The 22,629-nt window shown below is 33.6% G+C and overlaps 1 protein-coding gene across 14 annotated transcripts in view; it reads right to left on the minus strand.

Annotated features, from left to right (window-relative positions):
• The window catches only part of CNTLN (centlein), a 369,520-nt gene that overhangs the window by 171,468 nt on the left and 175,423 nt on the right, over nucleotides 1-22,629 (minus strand). For 11 of the 14 annotated variants that reach the window (XR_012424673.1, XR_012424675.1, XR_012424672.1 and 8 more), the window contains 2 exons: nucleotides 5,761-5,937; nucleotides 3,842-3,967 (listed from right to left, as the gene is read on the minus strand). Coding sequence is in view for 9 of the 14 variants with exons in the window: in XM_074017428.1 (XP_073873529.1) it covers nucleotides 3,842-3,967; nucleotides 5,761-5,937 (303 nt within the window). In the remaining 5 variants the exon portion in view is untranslated. Of the gene's footprint in view, nucleotides 1-3,841; nucleotides 3,968-5,760; nucleotides 5,938-18,387; nucleotides 18,713-22,629 lie in introns of those variants that run through there. The other 3 variants (XM_074017427.1, XM_015437120.4, XM_065530487.2) reach the window with 2 other exon arrangements.

The raw sequence follows: 22,629 nt of genomic DNA on the forward strand, positions 1-22,629 counted from the left end.
AATCCAACAGGAAGGATATCCTTACAAAAAGCAGAAACACAGACAAGGGAAGACAGATGTGTAGAGTGAAGACAATGTGAAAACACAAGGACAATGCCGTCTATAAACCAAGGAATACGTGAGGCTTCCAGAAACTAAGAGAGGAATGGAACAGATTCTCCTTCACAGCCCTCAGGACCCAACTCTGCTGACAACTTCATTTTGTACTTTTCTAGTCTCCACCACTTTGAGACAATAAATATCTTGTTCTAAGCCATCTTGTTTATGGAACTCTGTTATAGCAGCCCTCGGAAACTAATATAGACACATTATTAACTACTACTTTATACTCATATATACTTTAGTAATGCCAATAAGTATAATCATAGCATAAAAAGGGAGAGTATGGAATGAAGTCTTCAGTCTTCATTAAACAGGATATTTAGCTTTACCAGACTAAAGTCAATTACTCTGGGCTCCATTACTCTCTTTGGAATTGCTTTACTCTACAGTTTCTGTTTACCTACATTTTTTGCTAAATGTTCTTGATTATAGCACCTTTTACATTCAACTATCTTGCTCCTTTAAAATAAACAATCCTTTCCTACTAAATGATGTAGAGAAAAATATTTGCTCCCATTTTTTTCCTCATCTTGCAAATCTGTTAAAAGACATACATTTGAAATTCATGATTATCATCAACTGACTTAAAATATGAACATTTAAAAAACTATCAATAAGAAAAGAAATTTTTGGAAAAAAAGAACTTTACTCTGAAAATAAACTTGGGGCAACATCCCAGAAAGCTGTTGTCATGAAAAAGGAATGAGGAAATAAATTAGTATAATCCTTCTGGGACGTTTCCTGAAACAAGGAATTTAAGAAGTGGAAGGGAAGATAACATTTAAAAATATCTTTGAAATGTTCTACTTCCTGGCAAAAATAACGAACCGTCAAAGTCTTACAGATTTCTTGAGGTAAACAGGTAGAGATCTGCTACTACTGAATGGCACATGTGATGGTTAATTTTATGTGTCAACTTCACTGTCCAAATATTTGGTTAGCTATATTTCTAGGTGTGTCCATGAGGATGTTCCTGGATGAGATTAATATTTTAATCAGTAGACTGAATAAAGTAGATCGCCCACCCCGATATGGATGGATGTCATTTAATCTGTTGAAAGTCTGAATAGAATAAAAGCTGAGTAAGAAAGATTCCTTTCTCTCTGCCTGCCTTCGAGCTGGGACATCAGTCTTCTCTTGCCTTCTGACTTGAATGTGAACTTACACCATCAGCCTTCCTGGTTCTACAGTCTTTGGGCTCAAACTGGAACTATGCCATCAGCTCTCCTGGCTCTCTAGCTTGCCGACTGAAAATCTTTTTTTTTTTTTTTTAATTTTAGATTCAGGGAGTACATGTGCAGGTTTGCTACAAGGGTATATTGCAGGATGCTGAGGTTTGGGCTTCTGTTGATCCCATCACCCAGATGGTGAACACAGTACCCAATAAGAAGGTTTATAGCCCTTGCTCCCCTCCTTTTTCAGTTCCTTAGTGTCTAGTGTTCCATCTTTATGTCCATGTGTACTCAGGGTTTAGCCTCTACTTATAACTGAGAACATGTGATATTTAGTTTTCTGTTTCTATATTAGTTCACAGAGGACACTGGCCTCCAGCTGCACTCATGTTGCTGCAAAGGACACGATTTCATTCTTTCTTACGGCTGCGTAGCATTCCCTGAGCAACTGCAGATCTTATACTTCTGAGCCTCCATAATCATGTAAGCCAATTCCTTATAGGAAATCTCATATAAATGTAATTTACGGCCGGGCGCGGTGGCTCAAGCCTGTAATCCCAGCACTTTGGGAGGCCGAGACGGGCGGATCACGAGGTCAGGAGATCGAGACCATCCTGGCGAACACGGTGAAACCCTGTCTCTACTAAAAAATACAAAAAAACTAGCCGGGTGAGGTGGCGGGCGCCTGTAGTCCCAGCTACTCAGGAGGCTGAGGCAGGAGAATGGCGTGAACCCGGGAGGCGGAGCTTGCAGTGAGCTGAGATCCGGCCACAGCACTCCAGCCTGGGTGACAGAGCGAGACTCCGTCTCAAAAAAAAAAAAAAAATGTAATTTACTATAAGGAATCATACAAATATAGTAAATAATTGTTCTGTGTGCGTGTGTGCATGTGTATCCTATTGGTTCTGAAGAACCCACGAAACAACTTTCAAGAATTATGCAGAAGAGCCAGGAGCAGTAGCTCACGTCTGTAATCCCAGCACTTTGGGAGGCTGAAGCAGGAGGTCAGGAGTTTGAGACCAGCCTGGCCAACATGGTGAAACTCCATCTCTGCTAAAAACACAAAAATTAGCCGGGAGTGGTGGCGCACGCCTGTAATCCCAGGTACTAGGGGGGCTGAGGCAGAAGAATTGCTTGAACCTGGGAGGCAGAGGCTGCAATGAGCCGAGATCATGCCACTGCACTCTAGCCTAGGCAACAGAGTAAGACTCTGTTTCAAGTAAAAAGCAGAAAAAAAAATTATGCAAAAGAAGGAAGGTGATAGACTGCCTCCTCAAAAATGCCCATAATATCCTGTGCTTAACCACACATTTACAAGTAACACAAGAGTCTAACTACTTACTTATCTTCTTAACTAGAGAAAGGGTCTTGAAGGATAGTAATTCATCTAACAGTCTCCTGTTAGATAAATGACTAGCATGATGCTTAGCTAATTGCAATGCTCAGTAATTGCTATTGAGTAAACAAATGAATAAGAGAATAACTTATGTGTTTATCTAAGTTCCTTATAAATTTCAAGTAGGTTAAATGCTAGCTGAGGTCATTTGGACATTTTATTTTTGGTAGAAACAGATTATAATTTTCATATTTTAGAACAGTTTAACTCTCAATGAATAAACATAAATTAAAACTTTAATGGAAAGGCAAACTAAAATTATTATTTATAGCTTATTGTTAAGTATACCCATAAACCCTATTTTGTTTTAGAACACACATAATCTAAACCGAACATTTTTCTCCTTAAGAGTAATCTATAACATATGACAAAGAATCTGAGCTTTACGTGTACTGCATTCTAATCGTGTGTAAAGTACTGGATTTACAGAATGTCATGAAACTATTTGAGAATTATATGATTAAACTTCAAATAGGGCACAGCTTCAGGTAATTGTGAGTGAAGAATGAAAGAGAAAAAAAATCCTCAATGCAGTCACACAAAATGGGTTCAATATGTATGAACAACTTGCATATTGAAAAAGAGATTTCACGAAGTATAAATTAGGAAGTATTAATATAAGCTCTCAAAGACAGGTCAATAACATATATGTTTCTTAAACATAGGTAGAGCACTCATTCAAATGTTACATGTTCTGAGACAAATTCAGCTGAAATGAAAATATATATATATATATTTCATGTTGACTAAATGCAATTTTTCTATAAAGGATAATTGTAAGTGATCTGAGCTAGGTTAATATGCTTTTAAACTGACTTGTATTTTCATATGTTTATCATATATAAAGAATAAGAAATTATCTTTTCACTTGCTACAATTCTATTTTTTGCCTTTGATAAACTGTAAGAAATTTATTCCCAATTTTAAGACAAACTATTACCAAATAACTTGAAAGCGGTAAATAAATATTTACTTTTCAAGTAGCAAATATTTTATATTGTTTTATAATCCTCAGACATCTTCATAACAAGATGAACTGATTATACACTTATATAGGTAATTAAATTCAGGAGAAAGAAAAATGACAACTAGTAATCTGTGAACTGTATGTTTACTTTGGTATATTTTTATCTTTGCAAGGTTACTACTAAAGAAATGATTTAATGTTCACCTTTAGTTGTAGTGCCTTCTCTAAGTTTTCAATCTTTCTTTCAGCTTTTCTTAGCTTCCGTAGCTCTTCTGAGTCTGTGAAAGAGCTCTTTGGGGACAAAGACCTTGAACGTTTCACAGGTGGTTCCTCGAGAATAAAACAAGGACATGGTTGAACTAGTTGGAACACTGGATTATGAAAGACATGCAAAATTAAAGAACAAGTAATTTTGAATACTAATAATGAATTATAAAAAAAAAAAAATCCTGCATGGAATACCAGAGAAATAACAAGCGGAATTACCACAGTGCTACCGCTAAAGGTTTCTCTGTGACTCGTTAATGAGAATATTCATTTACATTTACATTGTTTCTTTCAGAATAATGATGTCCCATTAGGGAAGACTAAAGGGTTATAGACTCAGAAATGCAAGAAACCTCATTACAAAGGAGGGGATAGAGGCTGGTCTAATTGCTCTATAAGGGTCCAAGGTTACACTTGATAGGACAACCAGAAACAAGAGGGAAAGGATTTTTTTCCCTTTGAAATAGTTTAACACACTGTGAAGTTGAAGGAACAATATGCTTGAGGAATATAAATACAACAGACAGTAGATTTTATACCATAATGACCATATGGTCATTAACTATAATGTGGCTAACTAGAGACAAGAATATGTTTATATTATGTACAGCTTCATATACCAATCTGGAGAAAGAATATGTGAAAGCAACTATTAAGCTGGGCAACACAGTGTTCATCCTTACTGCATGGCCTTACAAAAAGAAAGAAAATTTTGGTCAAAATACCCCTCTCTTTTTCTTGACTTTTATTAAAAGCAGACAAAAGTCAAAGTAAGTACATTTTTAAATTTCAGCAGTCGAACCACCAACCAAATTAGGCCCGGTAATGCTGTATTTCAATGTTATGAATGTTTTCTTTCATTTAAATAAAGCTCACTGCTTGTGAAACTACTTCAAAATGGCAAGAAATGTATAATGCAGTTGTTTTAATAAATCTTATTTTCTGAAAATTACTAATAATTTTAGAGAGCATGAATAACAGTACCACAGAAACATGGTTCAAATTTTAAATACTTCCTTTATTAAGATAGTTTGTCCCACTCATAAGAAAAAATGTCAAGAAACAAAAACAATAATATCTTAACAACATGGCTTCCTATCATAAAAAATATTATTCCTCTATTGCTGAAGTAACAAGTGTGTGAAAAATATGCTAAAACTCTTACTTTGAGGAAAATGTTATTTCAATTTATCTAGAAATAACATATATAGTACATGATATTTTAGAATTTTTATATTAGTCAACATTCTGTAGAATCTTTTACAGCATAACACAAATATTTAATAAATACTAAAAAAAATTGAGACATTAATAAATGAGAAACATGCTATGTAAAATTTGCTTATTTTTCTCTTACTGCTATCCCTTTAAATCTATAAAAGTATATAACAAGTGCAGAAGTTAGTGTTAAAATTCATTTACTATTTTATTTTCCACACAGACAGTATTTTAAACATCAAATCTGATTGAAAGACATATTAGATATATTTTTATTTTAAATCAAATTAGAAAAGTGAGTAAATACCATTTTAAAATAAATTTTTAATCAGATAGATTAATAGAGAGACGAGAAATACTTACCAAAGTTTTAATATAAGAATGTTAATTTACTGACAAAATTGATATAGTACTATTAACATGTTTAATTAACTAATTTGGGAATATAATTCAGTCTTTAAAAAGGGAAAACTCCTTATTCCTGAAAGTTATTTTATCAATAGTTTGGTACATGATATTTTTTAAAAGCTTCCTGAAATATAAGCGGAGAACTAAATGCTGCCATTTGTTTTTTAACTTCATCTCCTGCCTTTCCAGCCTCATCCTGGCAAGTTCACAAAATGACAAAACGTCCCTACCTTATGTTTTCCTTCAGCACTTGTCATGATGCTCTTTTCTGAGAAAACCTTGCTGGGAGATATGTTTTCTGACAGTTTTTCATTTGCTATCTTTAGTTTCTCCTGTAAATACTCAATTTCAGACTTCTGTGAAACCATTAATGTTTCTAAGCTTGATAAGGATGGGCGATAAGGTACCTATTTTAAAAAGTATACTTGTAAATATATACATATGTTTGTATCTTACATTATTTATAAATATAGCAAATAGTTATATGTAACACTATATTATAGAAATTATAAATACTCAGAGAAGGAAATTTCATTTTAATAATAAACTAGCATGAGTTGAACTTTCTCATTCTGTAGAATAGAATTTTTCAGTAAAATAACCAAGAGTCTATATACAAGCATTTTCATAAATAATGCTGTCATATAGATTTCAAGAGAAAAAATTTAAAACATGGCTACATGACACACACCACTCATCTATAAATGAGTCATTTCAAATTTCTGATTATACACATATGTATTCCCTCACAAAATATTCAATCCACCATCAGGTCATCAAGAATCATACAATACCACAGAATATAAACCTGGGAAAAGGAAATCAACAGCATTATAAGTACAATTAGCTTTTACTGTCTCCTAATTTAATAACAGCTCCTCAAAAAACCCTGACAGTTTTAAGTCAACATAGTTTACATCATTCTCCTTTGAAATTTATTCATGTTTCAGATAAACTGCTAATGGTAAGCTCCACATTTTAACAACAGACGTCACAGGAAAACTAATCTTGTAGGAAACCTGTTCATAAAAACCAGAATTCTGCAAAATTTGACTACCATCTCCACTGAATGTATTTGAGGCCATTAAAATCCATGCAAATATGCTATTTCAAATTAACGACTACATTTACAAAAACAGAAACAGAGAATCACATGAAAACAGTTTTTGTTGACTTACAGGCAAAACAAATGTCAAATCTTATGATTCTAACATTAGTAATAAGGATCTAGTAACCCTGAAAATATTAGAACTTGAACTGATGAAGGGCCCCATCCTTCCTAAATGATATTCCTAAGTACTACGAGAAAAATATATACGGTTAACTGTTTTGAACCAACAATGGAAAACATCATCCTTTTCCAATTGTGCCTGCCTTTTTCTTTTTGGAGAGGATAGGCAAAATTTTCCTAATTCTAACCTGCAATTTTTATGACAGGGGCCATATTTGATTTATACTATTACACTTTTCTCATATTTAAATCACCTCATTTGTTTCCAACCTTTATTCTACCATATGACTCTCTTCCTCAAAGTATTATTTACATTGTACTGTTACCATATTTACAATATATTACTTACTTCGTTATCTTGCTTTGAACATCAAATTAAACTACTTTAAGCATTTCTCTTCCAGTAAGTCTAAATGATTTTGCCTTATTCTTTTATCCCCATTTTAATCATTGTACAACTTTTATTTTTTATTTTTTCTCCTGTTTTATAATCAAACTTCTGATGTTTAGAAATATTTTCTTTGATTGGGCTGCCAAGCTAAACACTTTCAAAGACTACCTGCTCTTGTCTAGGTTTCCTTTAATAAAATTATAAATGATATATTAACACCCTATCATATACAAAATAAATTTTAATAATTTGTTTAAGATCAAACAAAAACTTAGAATAAAACAAGAAAAACATAATTTTAGTTTATTGGTATATCCAATAAACAAACCTGTGTTCTTCAATAAATGAACTTCCTAAGTCATCAGTGGATTATAATGCTATAGCTAGGAATATTAAAATATTAATATTCCGTCAAGAAGCTACGATGAATAACTCAAATATTCAAGAAGACATTAACAATGTTCCAACAGTGGATACTGTCACTATAATAATAATGGATTCATTTCTAATAATATTTCTACTGATATTATAGTAATGATATTAATATTTTTGATAACAAAGGATATTTAGGCAGCATTCCTTCAAAATTCCTCAATAAACAATCAGAGAACTTCAAAATTAAAATACTATTAAAGTAGTGAATAGAAGCCAGGAAGAAAATGCAGATAAATAAATATGTGTCTGGTGTGTTTTAAAATAAAAGCTTTAACATTTATGCAACAGAGGCATTTTGCATACATATTAACCATGTAAATATGTCCTTTCCCTCCACAAAGTAACTTATTCATGTTCCCGTTTTCTTTAAGTGTGGTTTTCGCTCTCTTGCCTTTTATCACTTTTGTTAGAGACATGTTTACAAGAAGTGTTTTACATTTCTCCTAATAAAACAATTTTTTTTTAAGTATTAAATATGAGCAAAATGAAGTGTCAACACTCAGCCTCACTGCTGAGTAGTAAGGAGGGAATTTAGGGCAGTTGCTGCTCAACTCCAGCTAATTGTTTTCAGGGAAGAATGTGCCCCACTGTTGCTAGATATACTGATTTTTCAAGAAAAGCAAAGAATTAGGATTTCTAAGGAGATTGTGCATATTTTCAAATGCTGGTTGGACCCAGTTTATGGGTTACTTTGAGAACGTGGTAGTGGAAGTATAATCTGCTGTCAATTTTCCAGAGAAATTTTGAAAGACGTATCAAAGCCCATAAAAATGTACCAAACCTTTAATTTACTTCTAATTATGCTGAAAGCTAATATGGAAAGATATCTATGATAAGTTGAGAAAAGTAAGGTACAAAAGGGTATATTATACTATATAGAGATAGATTTCACCAAACACGCATAAGGTGACAAAACAACCCTGAAATGTTACAGTGTGATTTCTAAGTAGAGGGACTGTAACGTGAATTATTTTCTTTGTACTTACCTGAATTTCCTTAAAGATTTTACAATGGACATGTAACTAAATGCTTTTTTTTTTTTTTTTTTTTTTGTGAGATAGAGTTTCACTCATGTTGCCCAGGCTGGAGTGCAATGGTGCAATCTTGGCTCACTGCAACCTCTGCCTCCTGAATTCAAGCAATTCTCCTGCCTCAGCCTCCTGAGTAGCTGGGATTACAGGCATCTGCCATCATGCAGAGAAGGAGTTTCACCATGTAGAGAAGAGGTTTCACCATGTTGGTCAGGCTGGTCTCGAACTCCTGACCTCAGGTGATCCGCCCGCCTTGGCCTCCCAAAGTGCTGGGATTACAGGCATGAGCCACTGCACCCGGCCTAAATGCTTTTCAAAATAGAAATATTTACTTTTTTGCAAATAAAATGACTGAAAGTTCAATGCAAAAATTTCAGTATAGGTAGGGGAAATATAAATAAAAGTCTCTTCACAATCTCATCCCTCAAAGTTCCTACTAGTAAGTTTGTAATATATCTCCCAGACTTTAAAAAAAAAAAAAAAGGAAACAGCTGGGCACGGTGGCTCACGCCTGTAATCCCAACACTCTGGGAGGCTGAGATGAGCGGATCACGAGGTCAGGAGATCGAGACCATCCTGGCTAACACGGTGAAAACCCGTCTCACTGTGGTGGGCGCCTGTAGTCCCAGTTACTAGGGAGGCTGAGGCAGGAGAATGGTGTGAACCCTGGAGGCGGAGCTTGCAGTGAACCGAGATCACGCCACTGCACTCCAGCCTGGGTAACAGAGTGAGACTCCATCTCCAAAAAAAAAAAAAAAAAAAAAAAGTTAACTACTATATTTTTGTCATTTAACATACTTTTTAAAAATTAATAGACTTTATTTTTTACAACAGTTTTTTTATGTACAGAAAAACTGAGCAGATATTTTGCAGAGTTCTCCCTGACCTCCTACCCCCACCCACACAGTTTCCCCTATTATTAACATATTAAATTAGCATGGTGTATTTGTTACAATTACTGAACAAATATTCATACATTATTAGTAACTGAAGGACATAGTCTATTCACATTTCCTTGGTTTTTTCCTAATGTCCTTTTTCTGTTTCAGGATCCCATCTAGGACACATTACATTTAGTTGCTATATCTCCTAGAGCTCCTTTGGCTGCTTTCTCAGACTTTTCTTGTCTTTCATGACCTTGACAGTTTTCTGTAGGATGCCCCTCCTTTGGGATTTGTCTGATGTTTTTCTCATGATTAGACTGGGGTTATGAGTTTTGAGAAGGAAGATCATAGAGGTAAAGTGCCATTTTCATCACATCATATCAAGGGTATATGCTATCAACATGATTTATGACTGTTGATATTCAGTTTGATCACCTGGCTGAAGTAGAGTTTTGTCAGATTACTCCACTTGTAAAGCTACTCTTTTGTCCCTAGCCATACTGTACTTTTTAACTTGCGTTTTAAAAACTTAATAATCTCAAACATATACATATATAACTATTATATGTATTACAATAAAATATATGAGTATACATGTATATCTTCACAGATCTCCATATATCCTTACATATCTTTAACCTTTTTAAGAGCTGCTTTACATGCATAGCAAAATCAAGTTACTCAATCCCCTCTCTGTGGAAGTTCATTCTACTACCCTTAAAATCCCAGAATCTTTGAAAAGTTAACTTTCCTTCCTAACAATTATTCACATTTTATAAATAAATTTTTTCTCTAATATTGAAAATATTTTGCTCCCTTTTAGTTTACAGTCTTGGAATACAATGGTATGGTGCTACACCATGATTAATCTGCTGAAAAATGATTACTGGACTGACTACATGGCTAAAGGCTCCCAGGTGGAAATAATCTTTTTAAATTGCCATTGTTAATACATAACTTTATTTTTCACAATGATTCACAGAGCTAATTTTAACTGAAAAGTTCTGTAGAAGATATATATTAAATAGAAGAGAAGGCATGGGGGAAGGGCCTTTAGGTGTTATACAAATTACTACTTTTTAAATTATACAACTTAAATATATAGTCATGTTGCATTCAATCCAAGAAATATTGTAAGGCATTATTATTACAATGGGGGTTGACTGAATATTGGCTAATACATAGAAAATTGTTTCACAGCTATAATAATTAGAAAAATTATAAGTTAAATTTTTTGGCAATTATAATTAAATATATTTTTTCCTACTACACTGCAATGGTGATAATAACTAGCATTTAGCAAAAAAGTATTTAGTTCCTACCTCTGGCTAAGCATTTTACGTACATCATCTCACTTGTTTTAAGAAATTTATGAATTCCAAACCTGTCAACACGTAACAAAGCCTATAGCAAAACAAAAACATTTTAAAAAGCACATGATACCTCAGCAAAAGAAACACTTTTTCTTAAAACAATATCTCACTGAAAATCAAGTGTAGGTCAAGTGTGTGTGTGTCTGTAATAAAATCTGTTACGTGTGTATATAAAATATCTAACATATACGTATATATCAGAAAAACTGACTACTTGAATGACTGTTCTCTGAAAACTAATTCAAATCCTCCTGGAATACAACAGAGTATATAAGTGTCTGTGTATACATACACACACGCACACACACACACACACACATGCACACACACTTTTCTTCTCATGAAATGCCTGAATCTCTGTATTCAGAGATTAACTTTATTTTTAAAATTGATTTCAGAAATGCAGAAATATGTCTGCATTTCTATTAATTTATTACCAATTAATAAAGTAAACATTGTTAGCTGAATCATCTATATCCTGAAAATAAATGACTTTAATAATAGTCATATTTTCTTGTAAAAAAAAGAAAAAGAATATCAATTTAGCATAATTGCAAATCAAAATAGTGTTGTAATAAAAATTCACAAATAAAACTAAGTGTACTACTTTAAACTTACACTTCATTTTTAGAAAGACCACTATATTGAGTAATAAAATGTCTAATATCAACAAATTCATCTAGCACTCTTTTTAAAAATATAAATATTTGCATTTCTTCCATCTACTCACTTTTAACCCAAGTATCTTCAGATAGCGTTTGTAATTCACAAAATAAAATTAAATTATTGACTACATTTGAGTAAAAAATAAACTATCACCATCTCCGCTTATAACACTATCACATTATAGCAAAATTCAGTAATAAACAATAGTCAGTCAAATTTAGCTTTCCTTTAGTATCTAAATACTGTTGAACAGCAAAATTAAATGGAAAAAAATGAATTCCAAAACTTTAACTTCTTCCACATACTACATAAAACTTAACACTGAGTGGGTTACAAATCAATTATACTTATATCCAGTAGATGACAATTATTGGTTTATACATACATCCAGTAAATGACAGTAGCATCTTTGGTACAAAATTGAGCAACCACAAGGTAAGTATGTATTGTATGACATGTAAATATCATTGTACTGACAAAAATTAGTAATATTTACATGTCACAGGAGAGTGTTTAGAATGTTAACTCCACAATATACAAATTACCTATAGATTTCAATCCTAAGAGTAAACTAATCCTGGCTATACTTAAAAGCTAGAATAAAAAGACTGATTTTCCTATAGATTTCTTTTTATCTTAAATAGCAAAATAAAACACATTTAGATTTTTCCAATATATGTTATAAGCCTCACATTCTGCCAGAATTTGCAAATCTGGATATTTAAAATGTTTCTGTTAGTGGTATCCTAAAATGAATTTCTAAAATTCATGGAATTAAATTTTTTTATGGTGTATCTCTAAATATGTGACTTTGGGGTATAATCCATTACTTATTATAATACATACTCTAAGTTTTATAAACACTTAACACTTATGTCACCAGTAAAACAACCAAAATTTGTGCATTAATGGTATAAGCAAGGGACTATGCTTGTTATACATTATCATCTCTATACATTAAAACCTCAATCATACTCAAACAAATTCACTAAAGTGTGGTTTTCAATCTGCTAACTATGCATTCCATAATAGCCTGTAATTATTAAAAACTGACAAGAAAGCTACGCCACCTGTGTTTATGTGAAGCCAGGTAATGAAAAAAACAACAACGCTGTCATCACCTCTCAATTCCTGATTGCATTATCAAAACTGTAGCCGAGTTTGGCATCTGGGTGTGACCTTGTTAACTGCTAGGGTAATTAAATTTATTCTACTGGGAAAAAGGATGATAAATTATTAGCAAGAAGATTTTGTTCACATTTTATTAAATTGGCCTGTCAAAGGGTTGGCCAAATTATCAAGGGCCTCATTTATTGGAGGCCAGCCATATTGCCACATCTGTTACAATTATTTATAATTTCAGCAGTTGAAAACCAACTGAGTTAGGCATCCACCATGTAAAGTAATTTACAAATTATCTGATGAGGGAGTGTTTTAGCTTCTCCCTCATTTCTAGCCAGCAGAAAGCCGCGCTGTAATTACAGAACACGATTAGGTTCTTTAGGGAACTTATCTTGCACTCATAGCCATAGTAAGATGCAGCAAGAACATATGGAGGAGCTTGTGCTTCTACTCCCTGAAGCTCGTGACCCGCCTGCCGCTGAGCCCTTGAGTTGAATTTGAATGAGAGTGCCATGGCTAATGTTCTACACATGCACCATTTATGCCACAAAACAAATCGGATCACTGTTAATTATGAAGCAGCTATAATCAGGCCTTCACATCTGTGTAATGTGAAGCGCAGTAGGCTGTATTCCAATAATGTATGACTACCTTTGGGTTGCAAATTGCGAGCCATATTGCCTCAGTAGTAGTTACTGAATTCAAAGTAACTCCTTTGACAAAAGCCCATCACATGGATATTTTTATCCAGCTTTATATGAAAAAAAAAGCAAATCCACAAGCCTTTCTTTATCAGCTATTGACCAGAACAGTTAAAGCATATGGCACAAGTTCATTAATGAACAACACAGAGCACTCTAATTTAATGAAACCACTTGAGCCATAAAAATCAGATTTAGTTAATTCCCTCTTACCCATTTTTTCATATTTAGTCTAAACCTAGGATTCTATTTAATATTACAAGTTATCAAGACATAAAATATATTTTTTACAAATTCATAAAGAATATAAAAAGGCTTGTGTAGTATTATTTTAAAAGGCAATCATAGGTTTTATATTTTACAAATTAATTTTTATCACAAATCTCATGTATGAAAGCATAAACTATTTGTTTTTTAAGAAAGTAAAGCCTAGCAGCTGTATTCTAACAAAAAATACTCTTTACTCCATGAGAAATTTTTCTGTGGAAAGGCAGCTAAACAAGCTGCACCCAGATGGCAAACCAGCTACAGTTTAATTAATCCACTAAAAGCCATTCAGATTTCAGTAAGGGTAATGTAATTTTGAATAATAGTACAAAAAAAAATCACTAAACATTCTTAAGTTTTATTATAGCGGCAAGAGAAGTGCCACTATAGAGTAGTTAAAGTTGAGTTGCGGTTTCCATTAGATATGCTAAATTTCTAGATTTTAATATCTTGGGCTGTTTCATTCTGCTTGGAACTTAAAGTAAGCTTGAAATATCAGAATATCTATTGGCAGCCTTTTTTCATAGCAGAAATGGTTTATTTTTCATGCAGGATAGTGGAGTTGAATGATAAGTTCAAATTTTGTGAATACACAAAGGCCTTTAGAAAAAAAGTTTACAGTTAAGACTTACAAAAGATAAAGACTTCAAATTTTTCTTTTAAAGAAAAATGTCTTTCACTTATTAAGGCTAAAAATCATATCATAACATTATACTATACTGTTAAGTTGTTCTCTCCTGAAAATTGATTAAACATTAAACTATTCAAAAATCATTTCCCATATATTTGTGTGGCCATATCTACACATACAACTCAATTAAAAATATAAATTACTGAACATAATTAAATCAAGCAACAAATTACAAGGCAGTTTTCATTTAAAATAATGCTGTAGAATAAATCAAGTCAACTTTTCAAATTAAGTTTACACATATAAACTTGAAACTAGTTAAGTATGAAAATAAGATGATAAGCATAATATAAAAGTACTCTCTTTGTGGCACCTTGACCTAATATATTGAAACTTATTTTGATCCTGTACAGTAAGATACCTAGAGAAAGTATAAGATTGATATTCTTCCATGCTGAAAATGAGAAAAAAATGTAATAGAAACAATAATAAAGTAAAAATCATAAAAACCAAACAAAAGCAAACCAATTATTAACTCTGCCATAATATTTTCCAACTAAAGTATGGCAAAGGTTAACAGCATTCTGAGCCCACATAAAGGTACTACAATCTGATCTTCTCCCTACCACCTGAAAAACCAAAATACTATACTTTAGTTAGTGCCAAATAGTCACTATCAATATCAGATGCTCTGGCAAGTAAACAAAGCTAACTACTACTGACATTTTTTCTCCACATCACAATTAGATATCCCCTTCCAAATGTTAATTCTTTACTGTTCTTACTTCCTACTTCCTACAATTGTTATATCAAAGAATTTTCACGTGTTCATTCAAAAAGCATTTATTGAACTTAAGACTGCCAATCACAGGAGAAGGCAGTGAGGAGAAAAGGGTAACACATCAAGTCTCCTTGCCCTCAAGGAGCTCAGAGTCCAGAGATGGAGATACACAATGAAAACAATTAAGTTTAATATCTGCTAATGCAGAAAGAGGTACATGGAGCTCAAACTTAAGAAAAAGTCTTCAAAAACGGTCTCAATTATTTTGGAACTGAACCTATAATGTTTAGAAAGTATTAACAAGGTGAGCAAATAATACACTCTGATGAACATTATATAGCGCTCATTCCCTAACATATATTTAAAGGGTCACGTGTATCTGTAAGCAAACAAGATAAAAAGACAAGCTGACAGAACATTTACAAAAGAAAACTGCATGAAAAGTGAAAGTGAAAAACCTCACTAGTTTCCAAAGAGATAAGAAATAAAGGAATATAGTTGCTTTGAAAACCAAAAGGCTGTTTTTAAATTATAATAAATACTTGCAAGAATATAAAATGTGGGCAATCTCATACACTGTGAGAAGATAACTTGGTATAATCTTGCTGGAATGCAGTTTGGCAGGGAATATATATTCAAAAGTCTTAGGTTCATAATCTTTGACAAAGTAATTCTACTTTCAATAATTTATCCTGAGGAAACCATTAGGGATGAGAATAAATATACATAAATGAGGCCAGATGCGGTGGCTTGCACCTATAATCCCAGCACTTTGGGAGGCTAAGGCGGGTGGATCACCTGAGATTAGGAGTTTGAGATCAGCCTGGCCAACGTGGTGAAACCCCGTGTCTACTAAAAGTACAAAAACTAGCCAGCCATGGAGGCACGTGCCTGTAATCCCAGCTACTTGGGAGGCTGAGGCAGGAGAATTGCTTGAACACAGGAGGCAGAGGTTGCAATGCATCAAGATCACGTCATTGCACTGCAGCCTGGGCTACAAGAGTGAAACTCCATCTCAAAAAAACAAACAAAAAGAGGCATTGGAATAAAATAAATAGGAAAAAAAAATTGAAATATGTAAAATGTCTGAGAGTAGGGAAATGTTTAGGTAAAAAAATGGTACATTCCTATGTTAGAATATGAGGCAGTCAAAAAAATGTTTCAAATGTTAACTTATATTGCAATGAAATGGTAATTGCACAAGCAGGATACAAATTTATAAACCATATGATTCCAATTATATAGAATTTATATTCTCCATTTACTTCGTATACCCTTTTCACAAACACACAAAGCCACATGCAGGGTTTAAGAGTGAAAGCACACTCTGGGTCTAAGATGTTGCCTCTTCTTAGATTACCCAGCATCATATGGCGCTGAAGGAGAGGCACTGAGGCTAAGACCTACTTTCCCTAGATGTCTTCACCTCAATCTAGAGACATCAAGAAGTAACCCTATGTATAGCACTCTTTATTTCCAAATACCCTGGCATGACTATCTGCCTTGAATTCACTGGAACTAGGCCCATTTTTTCTTTTCTCCCTATTTATGTGAGATACCAAAACATCCCTGATTTCCAGGTTAATTCTTATAAAACTACCATACTCTCATGCTAGTTATGAGTGATATTAAAAAAGAAAAGAAAGTCAAGAAATAAACAAGAAGCTTGTAGACTTAAAGTCAAACTGAACAAAATAGATTTGGAAAAAAAAAATATACAGTACAATGTCTACTGCCACTCCTCTATTCTCTATTTTACCTTTTACAATTAGATATGGTTTGAACTTTTCATTCTCTCCTCCATGGCTACTACTTCTTTCATAGTTTCCATCATGCTGTGTCTCTGCACTACATTCTAAGGAATTTTATCAGCTTTATAGTCCAATTTTCTAATTTTTTCTTTGGCTCAATAACTCATTGTGTAAGGCTATTTTTATTACCAAAACTAGATAGAGACAGTACAAGAAAGCCAAACAAAAGACCAATCTTATTGCTTAATGGAGACAGAGATTAAAAACAAGCAAACAAAATAACAGTGAAATGAATTAAATGGAATTGTAAAAGGATGGAAAAGCCCAGGTATGAAAAGATAAAACATTTTTTAAAATGTATGACCCATTCACGATATTAGTCTATTGAGCTCATTAACATGATAAAAAGGTATCTATGAGAAACTATGGTTAACTTAATTCCCAATGATGAAATATTAGAATTCCCTTTAAAATTAGGAACAAGACAAGGACACTCACTCTAACCACTTCTCCTTAACTTTCGTCCGGTAAAATGTAAAATGCTTGGTAGAATATACTAGAATTTTTAAGGAAGAAACAAAACTGCCAATGTTTATAGATGATATGACTGTCTACCCAAAAACACCCAGATGAATCCAAAAATACAGAATTAATAGAAGATTAACAGGGTGGCTAGATATAAGATAAATATTTAAAAATCAATTGCATTTCCACACATAAAAAACAGAAAATGTAAAAACATGCAGATAGCTAAAATACCAACAAAACACAAGTTGCTCAGAAATAAATCTAACTAAAAATATGGAAGACCCTATGGATAAAACTGCAAAGGTTTATTTAAATACATTAAAGAAGACATAAATTAATGGAGACAGATTATTTTCACCTATAGAAACATTTAAAATGGTAATGATGTCAGTTCTGTTTAAATTAATCCCCAAAGGGTTTTTGAAGAAAGTTTATATCTGGTTACAACATTATATTGAAATAATCAACAATGTCCAAAATACTGGAAAAAGAATAAGGTGATAAGATTTATCCTATCAGTTATCAGGACTCATTATGAAGCTATAATAATAAACACAGTGTTTCTGTTTCAAAGATTTAAAAATTACCCAGTGCAAATAAACAGCGAGCCCAGAAATTAACCCATATAAATATGGACCCATATATACATACCATAATAAATTTCACAGGTGGCACTGTACATCAGTGAAAAAAGTGATTATTAACACAACAGATATGCTGAGAAAAACAGATATCCAGATTTTTAAAAAATTAAATTGATTCCCTTCTTTATAGCAAACACATAAATAAATCCCACATAGATTAAGGACTTACATGTGGAAGTCAAAACTATAACACTTTGGATGAAAATACAGAAAAATATCTTTATGATGTTAGAATGAGGTACGACTTCTTAAATAAGATACAATACACACCAACTGTAAGACAGAATATTGAAATTTTTAATTATATTAAAATTAATAACTTCATTTTTCAAGATACCACAGAACAAGTGAAAAGGAAAAGCCACAAATAAGAAGATATTTGTAACGCTTTTAACTAACTGACAGTTGAGACTGTTGGCTAATGTCTAAACTCGTTTCCTCTTTTGGGAAATGAGTACATATTTCCCCATCTTCTTTGCAATTACGTAACAAGTGGACAGAGAACTGAGTTCCGACCAATGATATGCTGGCAAAAGTGATATGTACCATTTCTAAGCCAGATTCATAAAACTTCCTAAATGTGATTTTGTATGTTCTTTCTCTCTTCTGGCTGGCTGGGGTAGAGATGACCCATAACTTTGGAAGCCATGTTTAAAGACAGTAGATCCAACAGATAAAAGGAGCATGGGTCTGTAAATCACTGCTTGGAGTTGGGAGCCCAAGTAATACCCATACTGGACTGCCATCTAAATAAAAAAAAAAATCGTTTTAAGCCAGAGATATGAGGTCAATGTTTTCCAGAAGGTGACATTATGTTAAATAACATAATCAACCAAAGATTAGTATCCAAAATAAACACCTTCCACAAAAAGAAAAACATCCCAACAGAAAAATGGACATAAGACATAAATATTTCACATATAAACATAAGAAACCCAAACTCATTAGAAATCAAACAAATACAAAATGAAACTAGAATGAGATATTTTATCTCTTTAAAAATAAAGCTAAGAAATCTATAATTTGGCAAATGATTTGGCATTTTCTTATAAACCTGAACATTTGCATATCTGTCAGACAATTTTCATCCTTAGCAGTAAGTCCTAGAAAGTCTTGCACAAGTGTGTCAGAAGACATGTACTACAAAGAACACAGCAGCAGTATGTAAAAATTCTTACAGCTGAAAAAACAAAAAACACAAAAAAGTTCACTGACAAAGAGTAGATTAATTGTTTAGTCTATTTGGGCTCCTATAACAAAATACCATAAACTGGGTATATTTTAAACAACAGAAATGTATTCCTCACAGTTCCAGAGACTAGAAAGTCTAAGACCAAAGCACTGGTAGACCTGGGTCCAGGGAGGGCTACCTTTTGGTTGACAGACAGAATTGGCTTGCCATATCCTCACATGGTGTAAGGGGTGAAGGGTCTCTCTCAGGCCTCTTATTTTATAAAGATGCTAATCCCATTCATGAGAGCAGGGCCTCCCAATATCCCACTTCCAAACACCTTCACATTACAGATTAGACTTCAGGTATGAGTTGGTGTGGGAACACAACCAGGCTATTCCATAAATAAACTGTAGTTTATTCACACAATAGACTATTGCAGAAGGGGGAAAGAATTACAGGAACACTCAACAATAATAAATTCCCCTACAAAATTCCCCTACCCATATATCCATGCAATAATAAATGTCAGAGGTGGCACTGTACATCACTGAAAAAAAGTGACTATTAACACAACAGATATGTTGAGAAAAATAGACATCCAGATTTTTAAAAATTTAAATTGAATTCCCTTCTTTGTAACAAACACATAAATAAATCCCACATAGATTAAGGACTTATACGTGGAAGTCAAAACTTGCACGTATACATATCGCAGAGTTGATATGTGTAGATGATTTTTAAGGTTTAAATAAAAGCAATACTAAACAATATATTATTTAAGAAAACATAGGTTTAAAAGGCAGGAATTCATAAACAAAAAACCCAACATGGTAGTTATCTTTATGGAAAAAAGAAGGATGGGATCAGGAAAGAGAACATAGATATAATCAAGATATAGATATAATATAGTACATAGATATAATTAGTACATAGATATAATCAAGTACATAGATATAATTTGTGACAGTTGCTGGTGAGTATACAGACATTACATTTATTCTTCTACAGGTTGCAAATATTTTGTAAAAAAAAATTATAAAAAAAGTAAGAATATAAGGGAAAACGGCTAAAGAAAATTCTCTTCAACCGAGGAAAGCAAGGAATAGAGTAACTATGAAAAGAAATAAGAATCAACAAGACTAGTTAAAATTTGCAACTCAGATCTTGTGATCTTGCCATTAGCCACATGGCATGTATCTCATTCACAGATAAATATAGTAAATTTAATGGTTGGCTTTCTCTCTTGTCCTCTACTGCAAGATATTTCTCCAAGGCAAAAAGCATTATTTCTGCATGAAAAAGATAAACAATCGCTTTGAGATAAGAATAGGCAGTCATTCAGAATTCAGCTAGTTAACAGCAGGGTGCTTAGAAATCAAGGGTCACAGGTTTCAATCCCGCATGAACCAATTAGCTTTGCCCTTTTCTATGGCAAAGACTGTCAGTTCACCAATAATTTGGATTACAAGTTGAGATAGGAGAAAGGAAAGATAAATCCCCACCAATATAAGAAAAAAATCTCAAATTTACTAACAAGTGTCTTCCCTGTATAATAAATTAAGAGCTAACATTTATTACTCTAAATGCCCACCATTCACTGTCATGTGTAATCTTAATGAAACTCTAACGAGGTAAGTACTATTATAATACCCATTTTATAAATGTTGAAACTGAGTTGACTTAGAGAAGTAACTTGCCCAAGGTCACACAATTAACTGATCAAGTCTATGATCCAAATCCATGCATTCAGACTCCAGAATTTATGTTCTTATCCATTACTCTGTAAATAACACCCCCAAAATCCTGCACAAAAAGTCCCACTAGAAGTATTTAAAAATTTAGAGATAGAAAAAAATGAAATAAAACCTTCCTACCATTTCCTCTCAACTGTATATTTCACTTTCCACTTAGTCTCCTATTAATCATTAAAGTATGATCACTAGATCAGCTCCAACATCCTGACCTGGAACATGACAGAAATGCAGAATTTCAGGCCCCAGCCCAGATGTACTGCATTAGAATAGTAACTACTCCCACCCTAGGATGCTTAGATGTAGACTACAAGAAGAATTTACCCAGACTATCCTCACTCTCTAGGATACACCACCAACTTTCTCACCTCTGGGCCTATGGTAGTGCGCTTCTGACAAGAAACTAGAAAGCCCTTAACAAACTGATATACATTGTTTTCTCTGTGAAAGCTTTGGTAATCTCTTCCTCTCCGTAAACATGCTCCTTGAAAAGCTTCTCTCCACAGTTTCCTATTTGGTTCATACTTCAATTACAAACACATTTTGTAACTATTTTCTACCTGCATTCCTATCCATAAGATTCATAGAAACATAAATGGTCTTGTTCAGTTTTGTATCCCATGTAAAAATACAATGGGATTTTAATAAATATTGCCTATATAACTGAAAAAATCAATGCTAGCTGGCTGGCTGGCTGGCTGGATGGATGGATGGACGGATGGAATAAAGGATGGATGAAGAGGTGAGTCTAGTTGGACTGAATCCTAAAAATAGAGTATTGACATGGTAAAGTATATGTTACTAACTGGTAGAACCATTGAGTCACACATTTCTCTTCATTACTACTTCCCTAATTCTGGGCTTCCACATTTCTCCTCTATCTAACTTCAGTGCCCTCCTACTGCTAGGAGAGCTGTGAGAATAATCTTTCTTGCCTCAAAAAATAGCAAATCCATTTGTCCAGGTGGTTAGATTTGAAAAGCATGAATTCATTTTTAGTTCCTCCTTTCTTCTCATATTTCACATGTAAGTCAATATCAAAGTTTATGCATCCTACCTTTGAATTATTTACAGGCTCTAACTACTTTTTATAACATAGTCTAAGTACCCACTGAGTTCTGCCTGGACTATTACAATTGCCTCTTAAATTTGTCTCCCTCCTCTCTTCCTTGCCTTTCTATATTCTGTTTTCAGCAATGCATCCAGAGTGATCTTTTAAAAATACTCAGTTAGGGCCCAGTGCGGTGGCTCACGCCTGTAATCCCAGCACTTTGGGAGGCCTAGGCGGGCAGATCACGAGGTCAGGAGATCGAGACCATCCTGGCTAACATGGTGAAACCCCGTCTCTACTAAAAATACAAAAAAAATTAGCCGGGTGTTGTGGCGGGTGCCTGTAGTCCCAGCTACTCGGGAGGCTGAGGCAGGAGAATGGCATGAACCTGGGAGGCGGAGCTTGCAATAAGCTGAGATCATGCCACTGGACTCCAGCCTGGGGGACAGAGCAAGACTCCTTCTCAAAAAAAAAAAAAAATTCAGTTAGAGCCCACCACTCTTCTGAATAAGATACCCCAATAGGTTCCGTGTTGCTCTTCTACAAAGAAACACACCAATGACTTTCCATTTCACTCAGAGTAAAATCTATATACTTAAAGTAACTTAACAAGGCCCAAGGAGACCTGCCCCACATTTATCTCTCTGAGGTCACCTTTCACTCCTCTCCCCATAGTTCTTAATCCAG

The sequence above is a fragment of the Macaca fascicularis genome, chromosome 15, assembly GCF_037993035.2.
Source record: "Macaca fascicularis isolate 582-1 chromosome 15, T2T-MFA8v1.1".
In the NCBI taxonomy this organism is placed as follows: Eukaryota; Metazoa; Chordata; class Mammalia; order Primates; family Cercopithecidae; genus Macaca; species Macaca fascicularis.